This window comes from Patagioenas fasciata, chromosome 8 (genome assembly GCF_037038585.1).
Source record: "Patagioenas fasciata isolate bPatFas1 chromosome 8, bPatFas1.hap1, whole genome shotgun sequence".
Classification (NCBI taxonomy): Eukaryota; Metazoa; Chordata; class Aves; order Columbiformes; family Columbidae; genus Patagioenas; species Patagioenas fasciata.
The window spans coordinates 16046693-16069709 of NC_092527.1; the positions used below are offsets into that span (position 1 = coordinate 16046693).

At 41.5% G+C, this 23017-nt stretch overlaps 1 protein-coding gene across 2 annotated transcripts in view; it reads left to right on the forward strand.

Annotated features, from left to right (window-relative positions):
• The first annotated feature begins 4266 nt into the window (after positions 1–4266).
• TSPAN14 (tetraspanin 14) overlaps positions 4267–23017 on the forward strand; it is a 39441-nt gene continuing 20690 nt past the window's right edge. The window contains exons 1-2 of one of the 2 annotated variants that reach the window (XM_065843077.2): positions 4267–4402; positions 19350–19447. In XM_065843077.2, the coding sequence (XP_065699149.1) occupies positions 19367–19447 (81 nt within the window). In that variant the 5' untranslated portion in view covers positions 4267–4402; positions 19350–19366. Of the gene's footprint in view, positions 4403–4459; positions 4848–19349; positions 19448–23017 lie in introns of those variants that run through there. The other variant, XM_065843076.2, reaches the window with a different exon arrangement.

The following is a 23017-nucleotide window of genomic DNA, read 5'->3' on the forward strand; positions in this document are numbered from 1 at the left end:
ATGGCTGTTAAACATACAAATCACTAATACTACAACATGATGAAATGCTCCTTTAGTGTAGAAACATTTTTAGAAAGACCCATGAAGTCGTTTTGAGGGTGTTTATTAAAATACTTACAGACACTGAAAGTTCTCTGCTGTGTCAGCTTTAGCAAAGGGACATGTATATTAACCTCGGCCTTGGAGTGTGTTTTCCTGCTGTTCACAGTGATAGTTCCCATAAACAGCCAGCGGGACAGCATACTTCTTTATTTGAAAGTTATGTAAGCTTAGCCACATTTCAAAGTTTTCTAACTCCATCTTTCAGAGATCAAGTCAAAATTTGGAGCCACAAAAGGTCCAAATGATATGTCAAAATATTCTGAATAATTATTATTGATAAATCTGATTATTTTTTTAAAGCCAGCCTTGGGATTATTTGGAGTTGACTCATCCTTTCTAAACTCCATGTTGACAAAACACAAATGGAGAGGATAAAAAATATGCAGTGCCAAGGGGCTAGGAACAGTTAATGGGAATTGGAAATGGGCAGTCTTGAAGAAATAAAAATGACACAAAATAGTAAAGGAGGAACAAATGAATTCTAAGTGAATTTCTAATGTTGGAGACTGCAAGGTCTGATTATCTGGTTTAAAAAAATGTTTAAATGTAGAATGTTCATTGAAAAAAATTTTTCATAGTTGTTTTGTTGTACCAACAGCTACCTCTGCTGGCCCAGTTCCTTATATGCATTTAATTTTTTTCTAACACAAAACGTAGACAAAAATCTAAATCTCTTTTCAGTGCGTCAAATTTCACGTCACAGTTCGACACTCAGATGGTTACTGGAAACTCTTATTTTTTTAAATTCTGGGCTTGAGCAACAAAACTCCCCTGCAGTGATTTCTCTTCAATCAACTCTCCCTTGTTTGTAAGCCTGTTTATGTTTTGGTTTGTTTGTTTGTTTTTTTTTTTTAAGTACAAAACCAGGGTTAATAGAAAAAATTCAGAAGGAAAATGGGGTAGATGTAATATAGCAAGGTGCTTTTTACTTGAACTTTTAAAAATACCAATTAGATTTCTTACCTGCAGTGCTCCTTTAAAACCACTAGAAAAGATGGTCTGCCTCAGAGGGCGTTTTCTGTTTTTTTTCCTGTTCTGCATTTGTAATGCCCCGTGTGGTTTTTCCGTTCCCACGCCTGCCAAGCCGCCAGCAATTGGTGCCATTTGCGAATGTCCACAGAGACAAGGGTGCCCAGGCTTCCCTGCCGTTTTCTGATGCGTTTCCTGTAATGCACCGTGGCAGAAAGAAAAGAATGAGCGAATTTCTTTTTCTCTCTGAACCGCTGGATGTCACTGCTGCCCCAGCCGAAATGAAGGTCAGGCGCAAACCCGAGCTTTTTTCTGCAGTAAAAGATTTGCATAACAAAGATGCCAGGGAGAGACCACTGTAGATTTCCATTAGTCTAGAAGAAAGCTGTTAGAAATTACTCCTGACATCTTTTTACTTGTGTGGACAAAACGTCTTTTTTAAAATAAGAAACTTAGAGGAAGGACAGTCTGTGTTCAGTGATAGAGCCTGTGGTATACTGATATTTCTGAATGAGTGTGGAGGGAATAAATTATTAACACACTCGATGTAATCCTTACTAATGTTTTCTTGTTTAGTAATATATCTTTTAGCCTGAGTGGCTTCCCTTATCCTGTAGACTTGGGCCCCAGGCTGCTGCAGCGGAGCCAGAGCAGATAGGGGCAATAGCCCTTTGGTAACCGCATGGGGAGCTGGTGAGATGGACAAAATACTGTAGAAACATAATGGATACAGCTAAATAACTGTTTTGGTCTAATGTACTCAAATTTTATTTAATAGTTCCATCCTAATTTCTTCTTTTTCTAATTGATCTTGAAAAAGTTATTCAGGTTTTCTCTAAAATATTTCTACTTTCTTTTTGGTCCAGCTACTGATTTCTTAGGATTTGAAGTTAAAGTCTCTCAGTAGCTTCTGTGGGCTTTTTTTCCTTGCCCAATCCCGTTTCTCTTTACCTCGTAAGTATCAAAACCACATGGTAAATCCAACTTTGACTCTGATTTCCAGAAACCTCCCTGCATAAATACAGATTTCTTCCACTGAAAAGTTGTGTTTGATGATAATGATAACACTGAACAGATAGGGTGGAATTGGTCATGACATTTTCCACCAGCTACTGTTTATAATGGATCACTCATTAATTTCAGGAAATGTTTTGTAGTTGTCAGAGGAAACAGCATTGACAAACATCAGCCTGCACAAGTTCACTAAAAATTCAGATTTTTCCATTTTCATTCCTGCAGTATTGCTGCACCCTTTTATTGCTGTAAAACTGTCTGTCTTTTAAAAGCCTTCCAATTTGCCCTAGCACTTAGTTAATGTTTCTGTGATGGATGAGATTTTTACCTTAATTTTCTTGGCAACACAGTGAAGCACACAGAACAGAGATATTGTCAAAGGCAAATAAATGGGACATACGGAGTCTGTTTGAACTGTTTCCATGCTAATAGGGAACACGGTCAATTCAACTGCTCTACAAACTGCTAACACTAACCATTTTACAAGACTGTTTTAAATTGCAAGAGAATATTATTTTACTGCAGAATGCCCTTCCTAATTCCACAGTCCTTACATCCTGAAGCTCCTGAATTTCCCTGAAATTTCCCATTTCCCCTGGTGAATCTCAGCATTTACTATTGCACTCCCCATCTTCCCATCTCTTACAGAAGCAGCATACTGGAGCTTTCTGCCTTGGCTCTGGACTTTCTGGAGATGTGACTCATTTCTGTAAAAGATTACTTCAGTACTTCTGAGATGGAGAAAGGATCTCTTCTAGTTCTTTTTACCACCTGATAATCCCACAGCCTTTCCTATCACCCCTTCCTCTCTTAGATCCTCCCTAAAATTCAGGTGATTCTTGTTCTAGCATCTTCTTTCAGCTTTACCAATTTAACTTTACTTTGGTTTCTAAAAAGCCTCAAGCAAGCTCAGGGAAGCCTGAAACCCCCTGTCTTTGAAGAACTGCGTGTATGGGATGAGAAGGAATCTTGATAACATGACCAGCAGGTGGGTAACACACTGGTGTCTATTCTCTTTCTCTGACTTCAGACGGGTGTGGGTGAGGGGATCTGTGCATTTATGCCATATGAATTCTAGCATGGTTGCAGTTGTCAGCCTTGACCTAGTGCAGAATTATCACACAAGAGAAGCACTAAGCTCACTCTGTTTAACTGCTCAACTGTTCCTTTCACCATTTAGCTGAACGCTCAGTGGGGTTGTTGCCATCTTTTGTGAGTGGTGCTTGCTCCTGATCTAGGAGGAATAAGGAAGTCCACGAAGTCCAAGCCCTGGAGTAGGTGATGGAAATACAGAAAATATGAGGCCTGCAATAACTCTGCTGGTGTTGAACCACCTTCCTTAGCTTTGCTTTCCTGCACACAAATGTATCATCATGGTTAGTGAAGCACCAAAGAAAATAGTTTTGCTCTATATATGAGGAAGAGAATGAAGATGACCAAAGTGTTTTCCTGTGTCAAGGCAGATCGTATAAGGTATGGAAAGGAGGCAACAGAAACAGTGCACGGCAGCTAGAAGCTAGACACTGGGGTACAAAGAGCTACTGCTCAGGAAAGCTTTGGTTTCCTGTCCACGTCCTTATCGCTGTTATTCAGTTATACAGCTCCCGCCCGCTTCCCGAAATACTCGTACAGTGAGCCTTATCTGCTTTTGATCTACATACCAGAAAGGCAGGAACACCTTTCTGCCATAATTTCGGAGAACGGGGAGGCCAAGATGCAAAACTTTGATGGGTCCAGCAAAGCGGAGGGACCGGATGGTCCGCAGGAGCCCGTCTCAGGGCAAGTCTCAGCTCGGCGAGCCGCCGCCGGTGGTGGTGGTGAGGGCATTTCCGCACCTGCCAGGCGATGATGGCGCAGGTGTGAGCTATCACTTGCTCTCCATACGGGTTTAAAAAGCGCGGGTCAGCCCTTCCTTCCCCTCCCACCTCAAAACAGATTTGAAAGCCCTGGGACGCCTGAAGACTCAAAACACTCCTCGGGGTAATTTTATTTTTTTTCCTTCACCTTCTGGCTTTCCAGGTAAAACTCAATTTTGCCTTCAATATTACCCCCAGAAGTGCTGTCCCTGGCACGCTGGTTCTCGCCCCGAAAGCCCCGGCGCGAGGAAGACGCGCCGCCGAGGGGCCGGGCCCGCCACGGGGCAGGCCGGGCCGGCTTTCCCAGCCGCTTCCGCGGCACGGAGGACGCGGCCATCTCCACCACGAAACTAGACTGAAACACCAGAGCTGAGAGCCTTACTGAATGGGAGGGGTCTATCTCCAGCTGAGCTGCCAAGCGGGCTGCAGGAGGTCGCCCGCTGAGAAGGGGCGGTGGGAAGGTGAGGGGCGGCCGTTCCCGCCGCTGGGGCGGGGCGGGGGCCGCCGGCTCTCGCAGGCTCCACCCGGCCTCGGAGGTCCTCGGGGGACACGGGTGGGGGTCACAACGGGCGAAACCTCCCGGGGTTTCGCAGAGCGCGGCAGCCCTCCTCCGCCTGCCCTTTGTGTGGAGCACGACTGCGTGCGGGGAGCGGGCGTGGCCGGAGGGACGGGCGTGCATTTCCGCACTGCCTCGGCCCCCAGCGGGAACAGGGCGGCGGTGGCGGGTCGGTGGAGCGGGAGCCTGGGATCTGGTGAGCGGCCGCACTAAGGCGGAGGAGGCCCCGGAGCGCCGCCGAGCCGTGTCTATGGACTAGCCGAGGCAGCGCAGGGATCCCCGAGTACGCCGGCCGCTACCTCGCCCTCCTCCCAACTTGGCGAAACTTGGCGAGCAGGCTACTGCCCCCGGTGAGTCTCCGCCCGCCCCGCCGCCGGCCCGGGCATCCCTCACGGCCGTCTGCCTTGGGGATCGCGCTGCGTCCCCGCCGTACGGAATGCCCCTTTTCCCTCCTCCCAGCTTTAAGCGCTGTAATATTGACCTCTCCGGGAGAACGGCTCGTCCCTGTACATCCCCTGCAACCATTGAACCGGGCGGGAGCGAGCGCTGCCCGGCTGCCGTCCCTCAGGGCGGGCAGGAGCCCCCAGGCTGCGTGAGCTTCCCGAAAACGCGGGGCCGTGGCGAGCCGCTGCCATTGTCCTTGGCCATTAAAGGAAGCCGGGGAGGCCCGGCGAGGTTTCCTTTGGGCGTTCACGCAAAGTTAGTTCGTTGAGTGAGGTGCCACAAGGAAAAAATACTTTTTTTTTTTTTTTTTTTTTTTGTCTGTTTGTTTTTAAGAAAAAGGCGTTTCGGGGTGCTGCAGCCGCAGGGCGGCGTTTGGCTGCTCCTTGCTCCGCTGTAGCACCGGTTGCTCCAGCCCTTGCTCTCAGTCCAGGCGTTGCTGTTGGCAGAAGCAACTTCCCTGTGTGTGTGCGAGGATCGAGGCCTGGGACTTTTTTTTTTTTATTTTAATTGCTTGTATTGTCTGTTAGCGAGGGAGCTCTCTGACACCCTGCCGAAGCTGAGGGCACGCTGTGCTTGATGCGTGTTTCGGCTCCTGTGGGGTCCTGGGGTGGGTGTTTGCGTCATTGACACATGCACCACTTCCCGTTGTGTCATTTACCTTTTACCTCGTTGTCTGTGTAGTTTCAGGTGAATCTTTTATTTCTGGTCATTTACCTTCTACCTCGTTGTCTGTGTAGTTTCAGGTGAATCTTTTATTTCTCAGGTAAATCTTTTATTTCTCAGCAGAGAAGTACTGAGAAGCTGCTGCATGGAGACCCTGTGAGGAGAGTTCAAGTAAAATGCATTATGCATGGTTCAAGTGGCAAACGTGTGGGGTGGTTGTTGGTTTTTGTGTGTGTTTGTTTTTTTGCTTTTTTTTCTCATTGTGATTTTTTTTAAGGAAGGGAATAGCCCTTCTGTATTTTTAGGGAAAAGGTTTAAGCTAAGCTGGAAAAGTCTTGGTATTATGCAGGACCTATGGTGGTGTTCTTGTCTAACTTCGGTACTGGCTTTTTTTGTGTGTGTCTGTAGAACAAGCCAGTTTTACACTTGCAGAGTATCTGTGTAAGACTGTTAAGCATATGTCTGACTTTATCTCACACACTCAATATAGACTTAGTGGTTTCATTTCGAGCCTTTCTGAATAAACAAATCACTGGTGGTGGAGGGAAGGATATTTTAAGATAACTGGCGGAGTAGGATTTTTTTTAGTTTTGTTGTGTGTTTTGGTTTTTGTTTTTTTTTTTTAAATAGAGACATAAAGCTTGTGACCTGGAGCTCTGGCTTAAATATTCCAGCTCCTAGAGAAAAGAAGTACAGGGTATATCTTGTTCATAAATATTCTGTGAGGTGACGATCTTCTTTCTGGCTGTCTCCATCAGTGAGTTAGGCATCAGTACTCATGTGCTCTTATGACTTCCTGAGCCACTTCATAATTACAGTAAATGTGTGAAACTTTAAATACTTGGGTATGGATGGGTACATATTTGGCATATGGATATATACCACTATCTGCTTGGCAGAGGCATTGTGTGAGAAGGGATCAGGTGGGACTTCTAGTCATTGGTGTGAAGTAGGAATGAGCTGGGGGCGAAATTACTTTGCAGTTTTTGGTTGTCTTTTTTAAACAAATCAAATACACTTGTTGAAATGGTGCTCTTTATCCTCTGGCTAATGACACTCAAAGAAGGTACTTTTAGGTGATATACTTCTTTTTAGCTCTGTTTTTGCAGGGTGGGGAAGGATGAACATAGTGATGTTGCCTGTCCTTAGTTTCATGTTCAAAATTACAATGCCACTGAAACAGCAGTTTTTAGAAATAGCTTTCTGAAAGTTTGGAAATGCGTTTATGATAGTGTTGAAAAATCATGTGCGAATTTGTTTTGCGGGTGACTTTTTGCTTTATTTTTATTGGCCTTGTTCATAGATGGATGAAACCTTGCTAAAGCTAAGGCCTAGAACTAAATCAAAATCACTGGAAGTTGCTCTTCTCCATTGTGTGCTCTTTGTGATTTTTATTTAGTGTAAGCTGATCCAGCTAGCTCCCTTTGTGCCTTCCTTTGTGTAAAAGTGTTGTTTCCATTCCGCAGGTAAGATGACCAGATCAGAAGAAATCGCACTTGAGTCTTGTTCTTGTTTGTGGGCATAGGCTTTGCCTGGCATTTAGTGCATTGCAGAATAATTTGGTTTATGCTGTTTTCCTGTTTAAAGCCTCTTTCCTCTCTTCCCTTCCCCCTTGTGGGATGGGTTGGAGGGACGTAGGTGCAGAAAAGAAAGGAAAAAAAAAAAATATCTTCTGTGAGCACTGTGTTAGAAGCAATGGCTGTACAAGGGCCTTCATGCAGGTAACGTACCTGACAGGACTGAAATTGGCTGTGTTCTGGGCTACCTTTTCTTAGATTTAGACTTTGGAGTACTTAATTAAAGGATCATAAAAAGGTCTTGCTCTAAGCCCTAAAATGCAGTCTAATTGGGGCACTTTCTGTGGTATCGAATAGGTGTGTGACTCTTTTCTCTTAAATATAGCAAGAAAATTGTTGACATGATGTGTTATGAATTTGATCATGTGTGGGAAGTGAATGTCTAGATAATCTGGATGAAGAAGTTTAAATTGTAGATTAACTTCTACTAAAACAACCGGAGAGTACGTTTTTTGATCCACTATAGTTTGTTTTGTCTTGAGGCTGACCTCTGAGTTTCGTAGAGGATAGTTATACTTAATTGATGAAGATTTGATGTGTGGCTACCAGTTGGCCATTACCTGTAAATGGATGTTTGGAAAAAAAGGGGTACGGCGGGGGAGCTTTTCTGCTGACAAGCTCCTCTAATTAATGCTCAGTCTTCTATCACATTTCCCATCATGTATTAGGTGTGGCACAGTTTGAACACTGCTGAGTGTGAATAAATTAAACTGTTGTTCTGATCTCACTGTGTTAAATTGGAAATACTATTGAGGTGTGTGTGAGGGGAAGTGGACTTCATGGAGCTATTGTCAAAACTGTTCCTATGGATTGTCCCTTTCTGTAATTTTCTGCTTTTGCAAAAACAAATGCCGCTTGGGTGGGGTGTGGAGAAATATGTGAGTTTCAGACGCCAGACAAAGGAGACAGTGCCTCACATGTGAGTCGAGAATGTCTTTACTTGTGGGCTTTTTGTGCCATGCTGCTTTGCACTGTGGCTTCCTGGGTCAGAACTTCCCGTTTCTGGTAGAACAAACTTTTGTACTTTGGCATCTGTGATGCATTTCCAAGGCTAACAGGCTGCAATTTGCAAAATCCATGAACGTGCTACTGTTCTCATGTTGTTTCAAGCCCTTTCACTGAAGTACCTAAGATAAAGTATATTGAATCCTCAAACAAGAATTTTCTCTACTTCTGAGTAAATGTTGCAGGCTGTTGTTAAAGGGGAATTAAGAAATGACTTCTGATTGTATGTCCAAAGGATGGTCTTGTGTCTTCCCCGCTAGTATTGCACGGTCCTAAAATTGATGGCTCTCCTAGAGCTGTGGTGTTGGGAGCTTGTGTGAAGGTATTGATGGGCAGCTTGGGCAGGAACCGGATCCTTCGCCTTGACCCTTTGGCTCATGTTCAGCCAAAAGCATCTGATAAAGGAAAGGCTAAGAACAATGTCAGAGATGATCAGACTCAAGCTTATCAGACTTAGATACATGTGAGTTTTAAAGTATAATAGTTTGAGTCCCCCCTGGAAAGGCTGAGATCTCTCCTTGTAGTAAAGTTTGTACATGAAATGTGTAAGTGAGTGAATTTCTGTTCTTATTCAGAGTGCCTACTTGCACGCGTTTCATCTGAGAGCTGTTTTAGTGTCCTTGTCTTTAGAAGTCTGTGCAAAAGCTGAAAATCTTAGGGCTGTCTTCATCCTTAATCTGAACCTGAATATGAAGGGCAAAGTTGTAATAAACAGAGCTTTGCTTCCTCTTGTTCTTTGCAGCAAGTGTTGTTGAATGTTGTCCTGGTGTTGCAACAGAGCTTTTCTGTTTTATGCTCTCAGTCCTAGAGAGCAGGCATTTATAACAGACTGGTAGAAGTCTTCCATGTGCAGCTTCTGATGTAGTTGGGGCTCTTCCTTTAGTACCGGTATGCTCAGGCATTTACTGAGCTTGTGTGTGCCTATAAGCTTTGGCTTTTTTAATGGGTCATTTTATTTTGGTGTTTCTATTCTGTTTCTGACAGGTTGCTAGTGTACAAACCCAAATTTGTTTATGTGGCCAAACAGCCCTTTCCAGAAATCATTTCTCCTGTTTTCAAGGTTTCTCTTTCCTGCTCAGACAATAAATAATTGATAATTGAGTCTCTCTGGAAAGGTGTTTTCTCTACATAATTGATGGACTTGGAGGTAACAAGGCAATTTCTGGTTGCTGCAGTTGAAACTACAGGAAGCAGTAGGAAGCCCAGTATTCAGAGGCAGCTGAATGCTGTGAATTGTAATATTTCAAAAAAGCATGATTTGTTCTACTTCGAGAGCTGTCTACTCTTGCTTCAGGCTATAAAATCAGTGCTGAAACATGAGCAGTGACATCTAGAAACTCGTGGAATAGAAAACAAAGGGAGTAGCCTCAAGTAACTTGCGTCTGAAGGAAGACACCTGAGATGCTGGACTTCAATCTCTTTTGCAACAGCAGGCTTCTGGCTGCCAGGATAAGGAGCTGATTCTCTTGATGCACATTTCTTTTCCCTCAACAATTTGTTATTAAATGGTGCTCAGGGAAGTACTTCATGTTGTGCAGAATATGAATGCAGTAGTTTAGCTGCATATAATAAGGGCTAGAAAACAGAAAAGCTTTCTACCCTGCTCTAAGTATTCAGCTACTTAAATCTGACTGTGTGGCAAACCTGTGGAGGAGGAAGGTTCATCTACAAAAGTTGTCTGACTTGAAACTCATAGGCTATTAGTGAAATGACTTTCATAAGACAACAAAGTGGCTTTCTTTGCAAAGTGTACAGTGTGCTGGCGTTACAAAGTGTATTTTGATGAAGAAGTCATAGCAGTGGTTTGTATCCACAGAGCAGAAGAGAGTTCAGCTGGAAGACCTTGTCCAACTGAGACAATCGAGAAGGGAAAGTGGTGCTCAGCTCTTTTTTCTGAGCTGTGCTGCTTATGTCACCAGTCATGCTGTCAGCCTGTTAAGATGGTAGTTTTGTGTGCTCTTTTTTTTTGTTTTTGCCCTCTGGAGATTTTTTTTTTCCTTTTATTAAAGTTACAGATTAAGAAGTGTTGCTTTCTAACCTCTGCACCTTCTAATTCTGCTGGCGCATTTGCTGTTAGCTATTGCAGAGGCTGACGTCTGCATTGGAAGGAGCTCTGACGGTGTCACTTCATGGCCTTTGCTGCCTTGATCTCTGTGTTGTTCTTGGCGTACTCCTGAGAGGTAGAAGGCCTGTTTTCCCTCCTTCCCCTGGACTGGATGCAGAGTTTTTCCAGTGAGATGGTCGAGGTTTTCTCACGACCTGCACAAGCATTGGTTCTTTGGGAAGGGCTGGGGCTGTTCAAGCATGGACTGGGCAGCCTGGGGCAGCTTTGGTTTTTGTCTTTCTTTTTTGTTCTTTTTCCTGGTGTTGTGGTAGTGTGTGCAGGGTGCTCTGTGAACCTGCCTGTCACATCTCATGAAGCACTGGCTTATTTCTATGTCTTTGGGCTGAGACATCTAATCTACTGAAGAGCTGGCAGTGGTTGAGATCATGAGGTGTTCGGTGAATGCCATTTTGTCACATATCTGTTTTCCTGTGTTGTGTTAGAGGCTTACCTGCTAGCTGGTTTTTGAAAGTCACAAGTGTGTTTCTTTACCGGAAAGTCAGTTGGTAAGAAGAATAATTACATGATGATTAAGCTGTCTACGTGGCCACAAATAGCTATTTTCTTTTGTGGCCTGTGAGCTGGTGATTGTCCTGGTCAGCACATAAATAAGGTTCTCCTGGGTGTGTTTTGAATACAATTGTTGCACAAGGTGGAGGGCAGCAAAAGCAAGCAAGCAAGCATTGAAAGTGTTCTCCCTAAACCCAACATGCATTAGCACCCCATGCCCCCAATGAGTAGGTTCTGTGGTACTGGAAAGATGCCTCGTTTGGAATGAGTGTTCCTCTGATGTTTGAAAGTGTGGGTCCTGTTACTTGGGTTGAGAAGGGGGAAAAATCTGAGGGTTTTTTTTTATTTTATTTAGCTCCACATCATTGCTTAACCAGGACAAGTGATGGGGGCGGGAAGAAAACACCAAAACAAACCACCACAAATTATATGCTTACTTCTTTAGTGTATATTACTATAATCAGTCTCCTGTTTTTCTCTCTTATGAAAAAAAGAAAATGAAGGGGTATCCTTTTTGACTTAAATGTAAGTGGAGACTTGAACAAGTGGCATTCCTGGAAATGGAAGAACGCCACAAGATGTCTGAAAGTTTAGGATGTTCTCTGAAGAAAGAGTGGATTTGTTAGCAAAGAAAGTTTGTGGTATCCTGTCTTTAAGTTGTAACTTATTTTTGTGATACAAAGTGGTATAGCAAATGGAGGACCTGTTTAATTCTTGAAACATTTTGGTCTGTATGGAGATGTGGGAGGGAGCAGACAACGTGTATGGAATAGGTTCTGTTACTGTTGGGTCACTAAATAGAAATAAAATTCCCTGATCACTAAATAAAGATAAAATTATTCTCTAAACTGGAAGTTCTGGCTCCTCAAATTATTTGCTTTGTAAGGGTTCCAAAACCTGTTGAAAGGAGGAAGAAGTCAAATTATGTGCTTGCTTTAATTTGAGACCTTGAGTTTTGCCATGCTACTGTTGGTGTTATAGGGAGTATGTATGTATCTGCCTTCATGAAAAACAGTTAAAAGCAGCTGAGGAGTTTTGATCAGCAAAGATTGTTGTGGCTGCTTGTTCTAACAGGCTCCATAGAGCGAATAAACTGGTTGAAATGACTGACACACTTCTGCATGTTTCACAATACCTGGACTTTCCGTAAAGTCAAAGGAAAATGTAGCTTGTGGTTTGTGTATACTAAATAAGTTACAACACAGGTAAGCTCTTATTCAGGTGAAACTGGTCAATGGCTTTGTTAAAATTGTCGTAGGCATGAAAGATTTTTTTCTAGACTTTCCCAAGATGTTAATGAACCATCCATTGAACTGTAGTGATGGTATCTAGTGTTGGTTTTGCTTATCCTGGTGTAATCCAACTGCATTTTAACTTGTACGAGCATGGGTTATCCCTTAGTGCTTCTGAGGATAAGGTCAGTGAAGGCCCTATGTGCTGTACTCTACTCTTTCCTGCAATTCTTAAATACTTATGAAGAGCCTGACAGTTTACAAGAAGATCCTTCTCTCTTCTATTGTCTTTCACTATTCTGTTCATGTCTGGAAAATTACAGCTTTTAGAGATGGTTTACTTGTAACATTTCCTTTTCTTTCTGCTTCTTGTGCTGTCTCCCGCTTCAAGTTAAAATATGGAGCATACACTTTATTTTTGGTCAGCTACTTTGAGCAGATTTCACTTAAACTAGATAAGAGATCCATGGCTTTCACTCAGTGCCTTTGTCAAGTGCTGCTCTATGTTGGAGCAGAGAGTCTCTATGTGGTGTTCACTTACTACTTTAGTGAACCTGAGGTCAGTGGAGCAAAAGTAGCTTAAACTTAGTAAAATTCAGTGGATAGCTGAGTAGAGTTGTAGTGGCAATTACTAAAAATCTTTGCTGTTTGAATTTACATGGTCAATACCTGCATTCTACAGTGTCATTAGTTTTCATTCTGGCTAGTTTGTATAAAAGAAAATATGGAAATTTTGAAGATGCTTTTATTTTGTGGATTTTTTTTTTTTTTTAGCATTACTAGTAGCTTATATAGCTAAGTAAAGACTTTACCATGTGAAAGCAGGGCCAGCCAGCTGTATCTTTTGGTAGCTTCTGTGTGAAGAGCAGTGAAAAGTGAAACTGTTACAGCTGCTCTTGCCCTCTGTCACTGCTCTTTAATTGCTGTGGGGGCAATCCCTAATTCTGCTTGCCTTTTTCCAAGTCTTCCTTTAGTGTGTTTCTGTTAGTTTAAGAAATCAAGTGGAGCTGAAAATATCCCATGAACGGCAGCTTGATTAGCTCCTTGAATTGCAGTTGTGTGGTGCAGAGCCCTTATGCCACAGTATTGGTGATATTAGTCAAGTGGGCAGTTCAGAAGAGGTTGAAAGGTGACACTTATTGATGCCCATGTAGATTATTTTTCCCAATTTAAAGTTCCTACATTCTGAATGTTAGCTTAAGTTCAGAGTACTTTTACATTACATTTCAGATGCAAGTATTCACCCACATGAGAGTAGTGGTGTGGCCAAAAGCATGTGCGTAACTTCAATGTGAATTATCTACAGAGCTTCAGTGGAGCTCTTCTGAATCACTGCTTCCCCCTTTGGGTTTAGGAACACTGGTGTATGTTCATTACAGGTTTTCCAAACTTGCAGCTTGTGCTGTAGTGAATAAAACCTGGTCACTGAAACCTGAAGCTCTTCCTGTTTTATAGGGAACTGGATCAGCTCAGAGGGATTGTTTTGTAGACTTTGTATTGGAGCAACTTGTGCTTGGAATACTCTTCAAATATTTTGAGGACTTTGAGTCTTCAGCACACTGCAAAAATAAGAGCCCCAGAATATGGTATTGTAAGAAATCTGTCTGGCTCTGGTCATGTTTTCCATTGAGTTCAGAGATCTGTTATCTGCCACTACTTTTCCTAGTAAAACAGGGATAACCTATTAGCAATATCTGTCTTGCTTCATGAGTCTTTTAGGTTACAAAATACTCTTTTGTTGAATAAACTTAGGTTTCCTCTAAGAATGAGCAAGGATTTCTCTGCTCTTCTGGACTGCAGCGAAAGTAAATACATTCTACTTGTCTTCCTTAAGAGAAGCTTGTATTTTCTTTGTGAGGCCCCAGTCAGAGTTCCTTGGAGACAAAATTACAAATATGAAGATGACACATACTTGTAGGGAGTTCCTGAATCATTGGCAGGGCTACTGTCTCTGTTTCTAGGAACAGATTAGCCTGTAAGAGCTTGAAATCATGTCAGTTTTTCTTGCCTTTGTTGCACCAGCAAAGTCCTTACAGGTGAAGATTTGGTGCCCAGCACTCAGATGTACCTCACATTAAGGCTCCCTTGGTAGTCAGCTTCTCTCTGATATGTGGAAAGAGCAATTTGTAGGTGCCTCTTAGTAGCTCTGTTTTCAGAAGGTCCTAAGAAAAAAATCTCAGAATTATCCCTGGTTAGGGATAAGTCTTTCTTTCAACTTCACACACACACACATACCCTTTTGATTGAGCACCTCCGAAGAATATGACAATTATTTTAATAGCACAGTGCCTTGAATTAATGAACTGATGCTTTTTTTAATATAGATTTGATGTTGTTGGAGTAATGAAATTAAGTAGTCATAGCAAAACAAACAATAGGTTGAAGTGCGTCTTTTGCAGCATTTTAAATTCTTCTTGCTCCTCAGTGTTCTTTTGACTGTTCATTTGCTTCACCAGCTTCATACATACTTGATGCTTTGCATTGAAGAACGATGGGAGCAGCAGCTGACAGCTTACAAAATGAATTTTTTCTTTTTCTTTTTCCTTTTCCTTTTTTTTTTTTGCATTAGTTCTGTCCCTTTTCCCCAAGCTTCATTCATTTGTATATCAGCTTCAAGTGTGATGCTGGTGTAGGCTGGCATTGCAGGGTTGCTACATTTCCATGAGCACTCTGGGAAGCAGGCACTGCTGCTGGTTTCCTGTCCTTGTTCTTCTGCTGCCTCCTGACTGTTGCCATGCTGGCATTTGGATGGCTCTAGGGAGGCAGACTGGAAGGCTTGAAACTGTTTTCTTGGTGTGTGGTATGAGATCACAGGATCAATCTGAGGAGTTGCTATATGATTGCTTGCTCCACTGAGTAGGATGATTAATGGTTGTGGATTTGGGGTGGAGAAGGGGGGCATGCAGGGAAGGGGATCAAGACTATGACTGGTGACAGTACTGGCTGAACCTGGAACTTGAATGTGGTTTAGGTCTGCCTTGTAAAGTTAAAGGATCAAAAGAATTTGTGGACCTAGATCTAGAGATGTGCAGTAGTGTTCTTGATGTTCTTGTTCTAGATTTAACATCTTGTGAGGATCTCCCTGTATATCCAAATTAGATTGTTTAATGTATCACAGCTTCTGTTTTATGGGAGTTAAAAATCTATAGACTATGAATATCACTACTGTAGCGTTTTGAAGGTAAGAGTGGAATCTGTGGGTGTAGAAATGCTTTGGAAATGGCAGTAGCCTCTTAATGAATGACTACATTTTTTCCCCTCACTGAAGCTGTAAACACAGGGTGAAAATAATATATTCTGCTAAAGCAGCAGTGCTTTGTATTTAATTTTTAGAAATTCCTCTTGTCATGAGTGGGCACTGTCAGCTGACACAATGTGACTTGCTTTGTCTGAAACACAGTAGAGAAAGTTACTAGTCTACACTGCCCACATACTACTTTAATCTTACTAGTGTTTTGTAGTGTTGCCTAACCATAGTTATGTAGCTTGTGATGTAAATTAGATGAAATACTGATGCAGCAGATTTCTAGACTGGTAACAGATGTCTCCTACATTAGGAAACCTGACTGCTTTTAGTGTAAACAGGGGGAAGGTGGCTATGTGGCCTTGAGTGGATTGCTTGGTCTGTTTGTAGGGTTAGGGGAAAAAGTCAGGTGCACCTACACTTTAATTATGTCGGAATGTAACTCCCACATCAGTAATGATTAGATTGCTCCATATGGTCTTTGGTGCTCTGTCAAGAAAGAACCAAAAGACTCCTAATGAGGATAAGCAGAGAGTAAGTCAAATCTGCTCTTAATATAGGTAGGTGTTTCAGCAAGTAACATCTGTCTGGGGAACCACATGCTATTATAGGACAACATCTTGCAACAAGGAACCAGTACTGGCAGTCCTAGACCTCCTGTTGTTTCAGAGAAAAAAAGGCAGCATTTTGTTTTTTCATTCTGTGAAAATGCTGTGATTGGTATTGACTGAGGCATCTTGCCAGTTGTATGGGGAAGTGGGGAGAAATATCTTACAATCTGGTGGTCAAAATGAGTAGGTGGGGAATGTTGATTATCAGTAAGGATACTTTTGATGCTCTTATTCCTGTGAATAGTTTCTCTGAAGTTGGGACTTGAACACTTGGGTGAAAGTCCCAGTGCCCAGGAGGGCAACCTAACAAAAAGTAAGACTTCATACTGTGTATTTTAAGTCCTGAAATGTTATGCTTGCCTTTCTGCCTCAGATTATGTTTTAAGCTGCTTTGTCTAGTAGAACCCCATTTTTATGGAATTTAATGATGTGATAGCTAAATGCCACCTGCTGCCTCCTCTTTTGTAGTGGTAACAGCAGCAAAAGCAATGTTTCTTATTAGTAATATCAGTGTTTTACAGTTGCTGGTTCTGTCTTGCCAGGATACTGATTTTTCATGGGGCAGTGGGCAGAATGGTGATGGAAACCTCCATGTGCCTGCACAGAGTGTGTTTGTGCTGACAGCCAGTGTGTTGCTGCAATACAGGCTCACACTGATGCACATGGAGGCTTGGACTCTGTGCAGATTAGTGGGGTTCTGCTGTTGTTACCTAGTGCCCCCCATTTTCCCTCTTTTCACAAGACCCATCAGACTTACTGACTCAGACTAGCCCATGACTATTGTTTGCAGAAAGATAAATTTTCATTTGGAGCTAGAGACTGAAATGAAGTTGAGAAACCCAAGTGTTTGCTCCTTCTTTTGTTTTATCTCAGCTGCAGGCATAGAAAACCATGTCAGGAGAGTGGTGTTTAAACAGGTTTTCTTTACTGTGCCTCATGATAGTAAAATTCTTAAATGTAATCTGTGAAGCTGGATTTGTTCAAAAGATCAGTAGCTGAAGCTGAGCCATGGCATGAGGAAACAGAACTATCTACTTCTTAGGAATGTATATTGCAAAACTCAGCTTGTGTAAATGATTGGGTCACATCTAGGAAAGTCCTTTCCAGTCAATGCCTGTACTGCCGTAAGTACAATATTCTTTGTACTAAGGAAGGATAAGTGTGTTTTGGTATAAATGAACTGTTGGCATTAGAACCTAGTTGCAAGGTGAGGTTTTGGAAGGCACAGCAACTTGTCTTCATTATTTGGTCAAAACTAATATATATATATATATATATATACACACACACACACACACACACACACACACACACACACACACACACACCATTTAATCTTTCTTCTGACTGCCATTTCTCTGAAACCAGTTAAGCAGTTCCATCCCGTGTTTTCAGCCCCTTTACTGGGCCTATTGAGGAGAAAGTGGTTTAGTTTTGACTTAATTCAGTTTTATTCTACCTTATATGGAATCAGGAGGAGTAATTCCTTCTTTTAATGATTTTTCTGTTGCTACTCTCTCCAGATGCACTAGAGTTGACTGTGAGTAATGTATATTAAGCAACTTGCATAGGTAGCAAATGTGTGAAGGTTATTTAGGTGGTCTGGCTTTATTACATACAAATTATTCTGCTTCACATCAAGTGGATCAGTTATGACTTGTGTAACACCTATCAACTTTCAGTAGGATCTAAACGTTTATATTAGGCACATGTAGACCATCTTAGCTTGAAAAAAGCAGAAGTTAATCTGTCCGTAAGTCTTGCAATCTTACTTTAGTATGCCAATTCACATGATTTTTCTAATTGTTTTTTCTATAAATACTTAAAACTATGGAGGTTTTCTACATGGTCTCTGAATTTCTGACAGCTGTTTGCATTTGGTTAGGCAGCAAAGAAACTTCTGGGATTGAAGAGGAGTGGTGGATATGTCTGAACCAAGGAGGCACTCTGTCTGCTTCTAGGTGGAGGCGAAGCCTGACATGGGGAGCCCTCTGTAAGGAAAATCAAAGTCTTTTTGACATCTCTGTCCATAGTCTCCTGGGCTGGAGATGTCTATTGTGTGTCCTTGATATGTTTGTGTGTGGTTTTAGCTTCAGGGGAAAAACATTTAAGGCAAGGTTTGAAATATTTGTGCTGAGACTTCAAAAAATAAGCTTCTCCAATGAGACGATGATTGGTAGCACTCTGTAGTTGTACTGTAAAATAATCAATATTTCACTTAAAAGCTAAAGCAAGCTGTTTATTGTATGGAATAGGATTATCAAAGCTGACTGGTATTTAGTTCTGTTCCTTCTTTAAGTAGGATTATTTTTTTTTTTTATACCCAGGTGCAGATTGTCTTCTAAAAATATATATATATAAAGTTTCCCTTTTTGCAGCTGTGGATGGTGTGGAAAATCTTCAGTTCTGTGTTCGGTGGTGCTTGGTTTCAGACTTCACTGCATAGACTTGGTTTTTGCACGCTCCCGGTGAATATCTAGGTCAGAATAGTCCTTGAAGTCTTTATCTTAGTTACGAGGTGGTTGAAAATTCTCTATGCTTGCTTCCCTGTTGCAAGCTTTTCACTGACATCTTATGGGAGAAGAAAACGTTTACCTCAAACAAGTGGAGGGTTGAAATGTGGAACTGTTTATTGTCTGTCATAGGCAGCACTCATGCGGTCAGTTCTCTAGAATGCAAGGACTGTGTGAGTCCTTTGTCTTCCCTTTTCCAGCTCTCAGTTTAACAGCTTGTCCTCTGTTTGTGGCTTTTATTTTTTTCTATGCATGGCATTTCTGCAGAGGTGGTTCAGTTACGATACTCTGAAAAGCTGTAGTTCTCTGCAATACTTGAGGAAAAGTTGCAGTTGAACCTTATCTCTAGTATGTAAGGAAGCAAGAAAACCAAATGCCACAAAGCAGATCAGCTTTTTCACGGTGAGACTTTTGTTCTTGTGAATAAAACCTTTTATGGGGTACTGATTTGGTAAAGAAACATTAAAGTATGGAAAAGACAGAGTACAACTGTCTATTGTAATTAGCAATATGTAGACACTGAGATTTTCCAGGTTTTCCACTTCTAACATCTTGCTAGCTGGGTTGTTGGATGTGTAATCCACAGGGTGCGTGTTTAGGCTTTTGCATAAGTCCAAGCAGCTGTGTAAGTAAAATGGTTTTGAAAGAGTGAGAAAGTGGATGAACGTCAGCTTGATGATGCAGATCTTCGTAGGCTAACTGTATAGCTAGTTTCCTTTTTGGGTGTCCCTCCCTGTTACCACATAAGGGTGCTTAGAAAAGATAGGATTATTAAGCAACAAATACTTAGAGGGAGTTTAAGGTCAGTAGAAGTTTCTGAGCTGCCTTTGAACATAGATCTGAATGGCATACAGTGCAGGTTACTATAGTTTCTTTTCTCAACAGAGCAAAAGAAAAAATCCTCTCTTGAAATATTTCACTGCCTAATTCTTCTCATTATTCTGTGCAGACGCTGTGCTATAGAAGATGCACTATTACCGATATTCTAGTGCAGAAGTCAGCTGTTGGTACAAATACCTGCTCTTCAGCTACAACATTATCTTCTGGGTGAGTACAAAATGTAGACACTGAAGTAGTTTAGTCATACCTCAGTTTTATTAACTTCCTGCATATTTCTTCAAGCGAACAGGCTGAGATATTTACCTGAAAGCAGGAAGCTGATGTATGGTATGTCCTGGGTGTTTTGGAATTGAAGAAGCCTATCCCGTGTGAGAAAGTAATTTTTATTGAAAATGATGTGGATCTTCACAATCTTTCCCTTCCTTGCCCCTTCCTCCTGCCTTACCTTCTGAGTGAGGCAGAATAAAACTGTTTTTCTTGTTGTGTGGTGGTTGTTTGTTTGTTGTTTTTTTTGTTTGTTGTTTTTTTGTTTGTTGTTTTTTGTTTTGTTTTGTTTTTTTTTTCCCTCCGGTGGAGAAAGTGAATATCTACTTAAAGGATTTGTCAAAAGAAAATAGTATCATCTCTACTGTTGCCGACAAGGCTTCTGTCTTTTGAATGATGGAGGCCATTACATGTTGATTGTGTTCTGGCACAGGTTAAAGCTACCTTCAAGTGCACTTAAAGTGATATGTTAAGTTGTTTCCCTGCTAAGAGAAGTCTCTTCTCCTTTCAGATAATCTTCCTTCAGATAATCTTTGATCTCTGTGTTGGGGTGGTGTAGCTGTAAATACACTATGCAGAAGAAAGGAGTTACCTCAGAGATGTCTCAACAGCTGGAATTAAAACATAGTCAGGATCTTAAATGTCGTGCTTTGTGGGCAGCAAAATCGTCTGATGCTGTCTTGAAATACTTAGCTAGGGTCTAGCCTACCTATAATGTTTGTTTAGAATTTTGAATGCAAAAAGGGTGCAAAACCGGGCATGTACATGGTTTTGGATGTGTACATTGGTCAAGATCATTGTATCAACTACCTTGGAAAATGGGTATTCGAAGTTTAATGCATAATGTTGTATTAGAAATAGTTAACATGTCTGTGAGGGGGAGCTGAAGGTTAGGATGCAGTTCAGATAAACTTGATAATTCTTTTCAGGACTTGCAGGTCAAGTGTTAGGGGTTTGGACATGCAGTCATGGAAAGGGTAGTCACGGAGAAATGCAGATACGGTGACTTGCCTAGTGCTAGCAGCTTAGATTAATGTTCTGATTCAGAGTTTAAATATTTCTTAGTATGGATAGCATCTTCTAAAGATGTTTACATTTTTTCCAAGCCGAAAGGATCAGATAGTAAGAGTGAAAGTCTGGTATGTGGTTGAAGCAACTTATTTAAGCTAAGAGTAAAAATTGATTCTCCTGATCCCGGCTTGTCTGAGATCAGTAGACATGCTAGAGATTACTATATTAATTCCATTTATTTACTGTGGTTCCTTAAACCATGTCAACTTTTTACTACCTAAAATTTAAGATATACAGAATTATTACCCAAATCTGTATTTAACTTCAGTAGAAAGAGGGGTTTAGTATCTGCACATAAATTGCAGGCTGCAGAATTTTGTTTATACTTGTCAGTGAATACTTGGTATTTTGCTTGATTAACCCATATAAGCTTCTGGTAAACTACGTTTGCATTTCTGCACATTTTGTCAGCTTTGGCAGTATTTAAGATAGAAAGTAAACTTATTTGAAAGCTGTGTGTATGATGGATAAAAGTCTGAACTAATTTAGAATAACAGAAAAGTCTCCAATTGGAACTTCTGGAGGTCATCTGGTCCAATTTTCTGTTGAAAGGATGACTTGTAGGATAGGAAATGACTGAAGAGAAGAGCTGGGAGTCTTGTGCACTTCTTACTCATCAATTTTCTTCTGTCTTCAACCTAATAAAGATGTTAGAAGGCCAGGTAATACTGAAACTGCAATGTCTGGGTATTGAGAACCACAGAACTCTGCTACTGTTGCTACTTCTTGTTTACTAGTGCCATGTTTTAACGTGATACTGCGGCATTGAGCCACAGGGGAGTTTATTCTTATGTGGATAACCGGGCAGAAAAAACGTGTGTGGTTTGTGTAGAAGCTCTTTTCTAGTTAAGGTTAATTTGCCACAATACTGCCACAGTGCAAATGTTTGTTAGTGATGCTTCCCCCCCGCCGCCCCACTAGCAATTGAGTATTCCCCTCATGGCCTCAAAGGCCACTAGCTCTGTAGTTATTTATCTTCTTCTATTACATATAGTAGAACTCCTGTGTCCGTGTAGTGGAGCACGGTGCAATGAGAGGTGATGTTTGTCAAGCTCTTCTGGTTTTCAGAGAAATGACTGTGTGTGTGGGTGGCTGCTCTTCACATAGTGTGGGGGACATGTGAGAAAGCGACAGGCTCTTGTTCATGCGTGTATTAGGATTGTTCTAGACCTTTGCTTTCTTTATAGTGTCTGTCTCTTGAAGTGGGTTCTATTACTGGTTTTGATGGGTAAACAACCTTTGAAAAACTGAATTTTTTTCATATTTTTTTTGTCTTTACTGGGAAGACAGTCAAGAATTTGCTTGTGCTTTTTCACAGGAATTAATTTTATCTCTTTTCTTTTTTGTTCTCTTCAGAATCATTACATTCCACTTTTTTCAAATTTCTTTTTTTACTGTATTCTCTTGAAATTAATGATGAAGATCCAATGATTTTTTTTTTTTTCTTAAAGAAACATTGTTAAAGAAGAGATTAAAAAAATGTGGGGAGTTTGAAGTGCAGCTTGTGTGTTTCATCTGATCTGTTGGCTGAAAGAAACGGTGTTCTGAGCAGGTACTAGCAGTCTTGGTAGCTTGCTCAATGAATGGTTTGAGGCTTTTGTTGAAAAGTTATCATTAAGCTGACCTAGTAAATTGTGTGTAACTACAGGTCTTTTGATAAGAGAGCAGCACCTGTAGTTGTGAAACAAACTATGTCAATGTGAAGTGGGAGGGTAGACTCTCCCATGGGCAATGCATGGATCATTTAGCTCACGGTGATTCAGGAGCCTGTGACATCTGGCTGGGGTGACTAGTTTGTAACAATCTCTTTAATTGGACAAGTCCATAGTGTGTATAGAACAAAGTAAATTTTCTATGTGCCTTGAACTGAAGAACTACAAAATCAGAAGGGAAGTGGAACCGGGTGTCAAAAAAACAGCATTTAAGGATGGAGCATTAGTCTTGCTTTGCTTTTCTTGGCTTTTAGGACAGGTGCTGTGGGAGCTTGTTTTGTGTTTGTGTCAGTGAGGGTGGCTGCTGTATACTGGGTGTGCGGGGTGGTGTTTAGCTAGGTGTGCAGACAGCCTTTAGCCACTTTGAGCTGTTACTGGAGGTATGATGGTAACTCACCCCTGTATCAACTCATGGCAGTTTATTCACAAGCCAGGTAATTTGCATGTAAATAGAGTTGTATTTGTTCTTCTGTCAGGCTTACTAAAGATGCATATGTTGACTGTTGAGTACCCTGTTGTAACTCTGAAGATAATATCAGTGACCGTGTAAAAGCTAAAGTGTGTAAGTTAAAGCAGGTGGTGACTTTGTGAGTGGCGTACAGAATATTTAAACTATAGTGGGTTGTTCCTCTTCAGTTTGTGTCATGTTTCAAACACAGTTCACATAGATTGGGGTGCAACAAACTGCTGAACTTGGAGGACAAATATGACTGTTTTGATAATGGCAAGC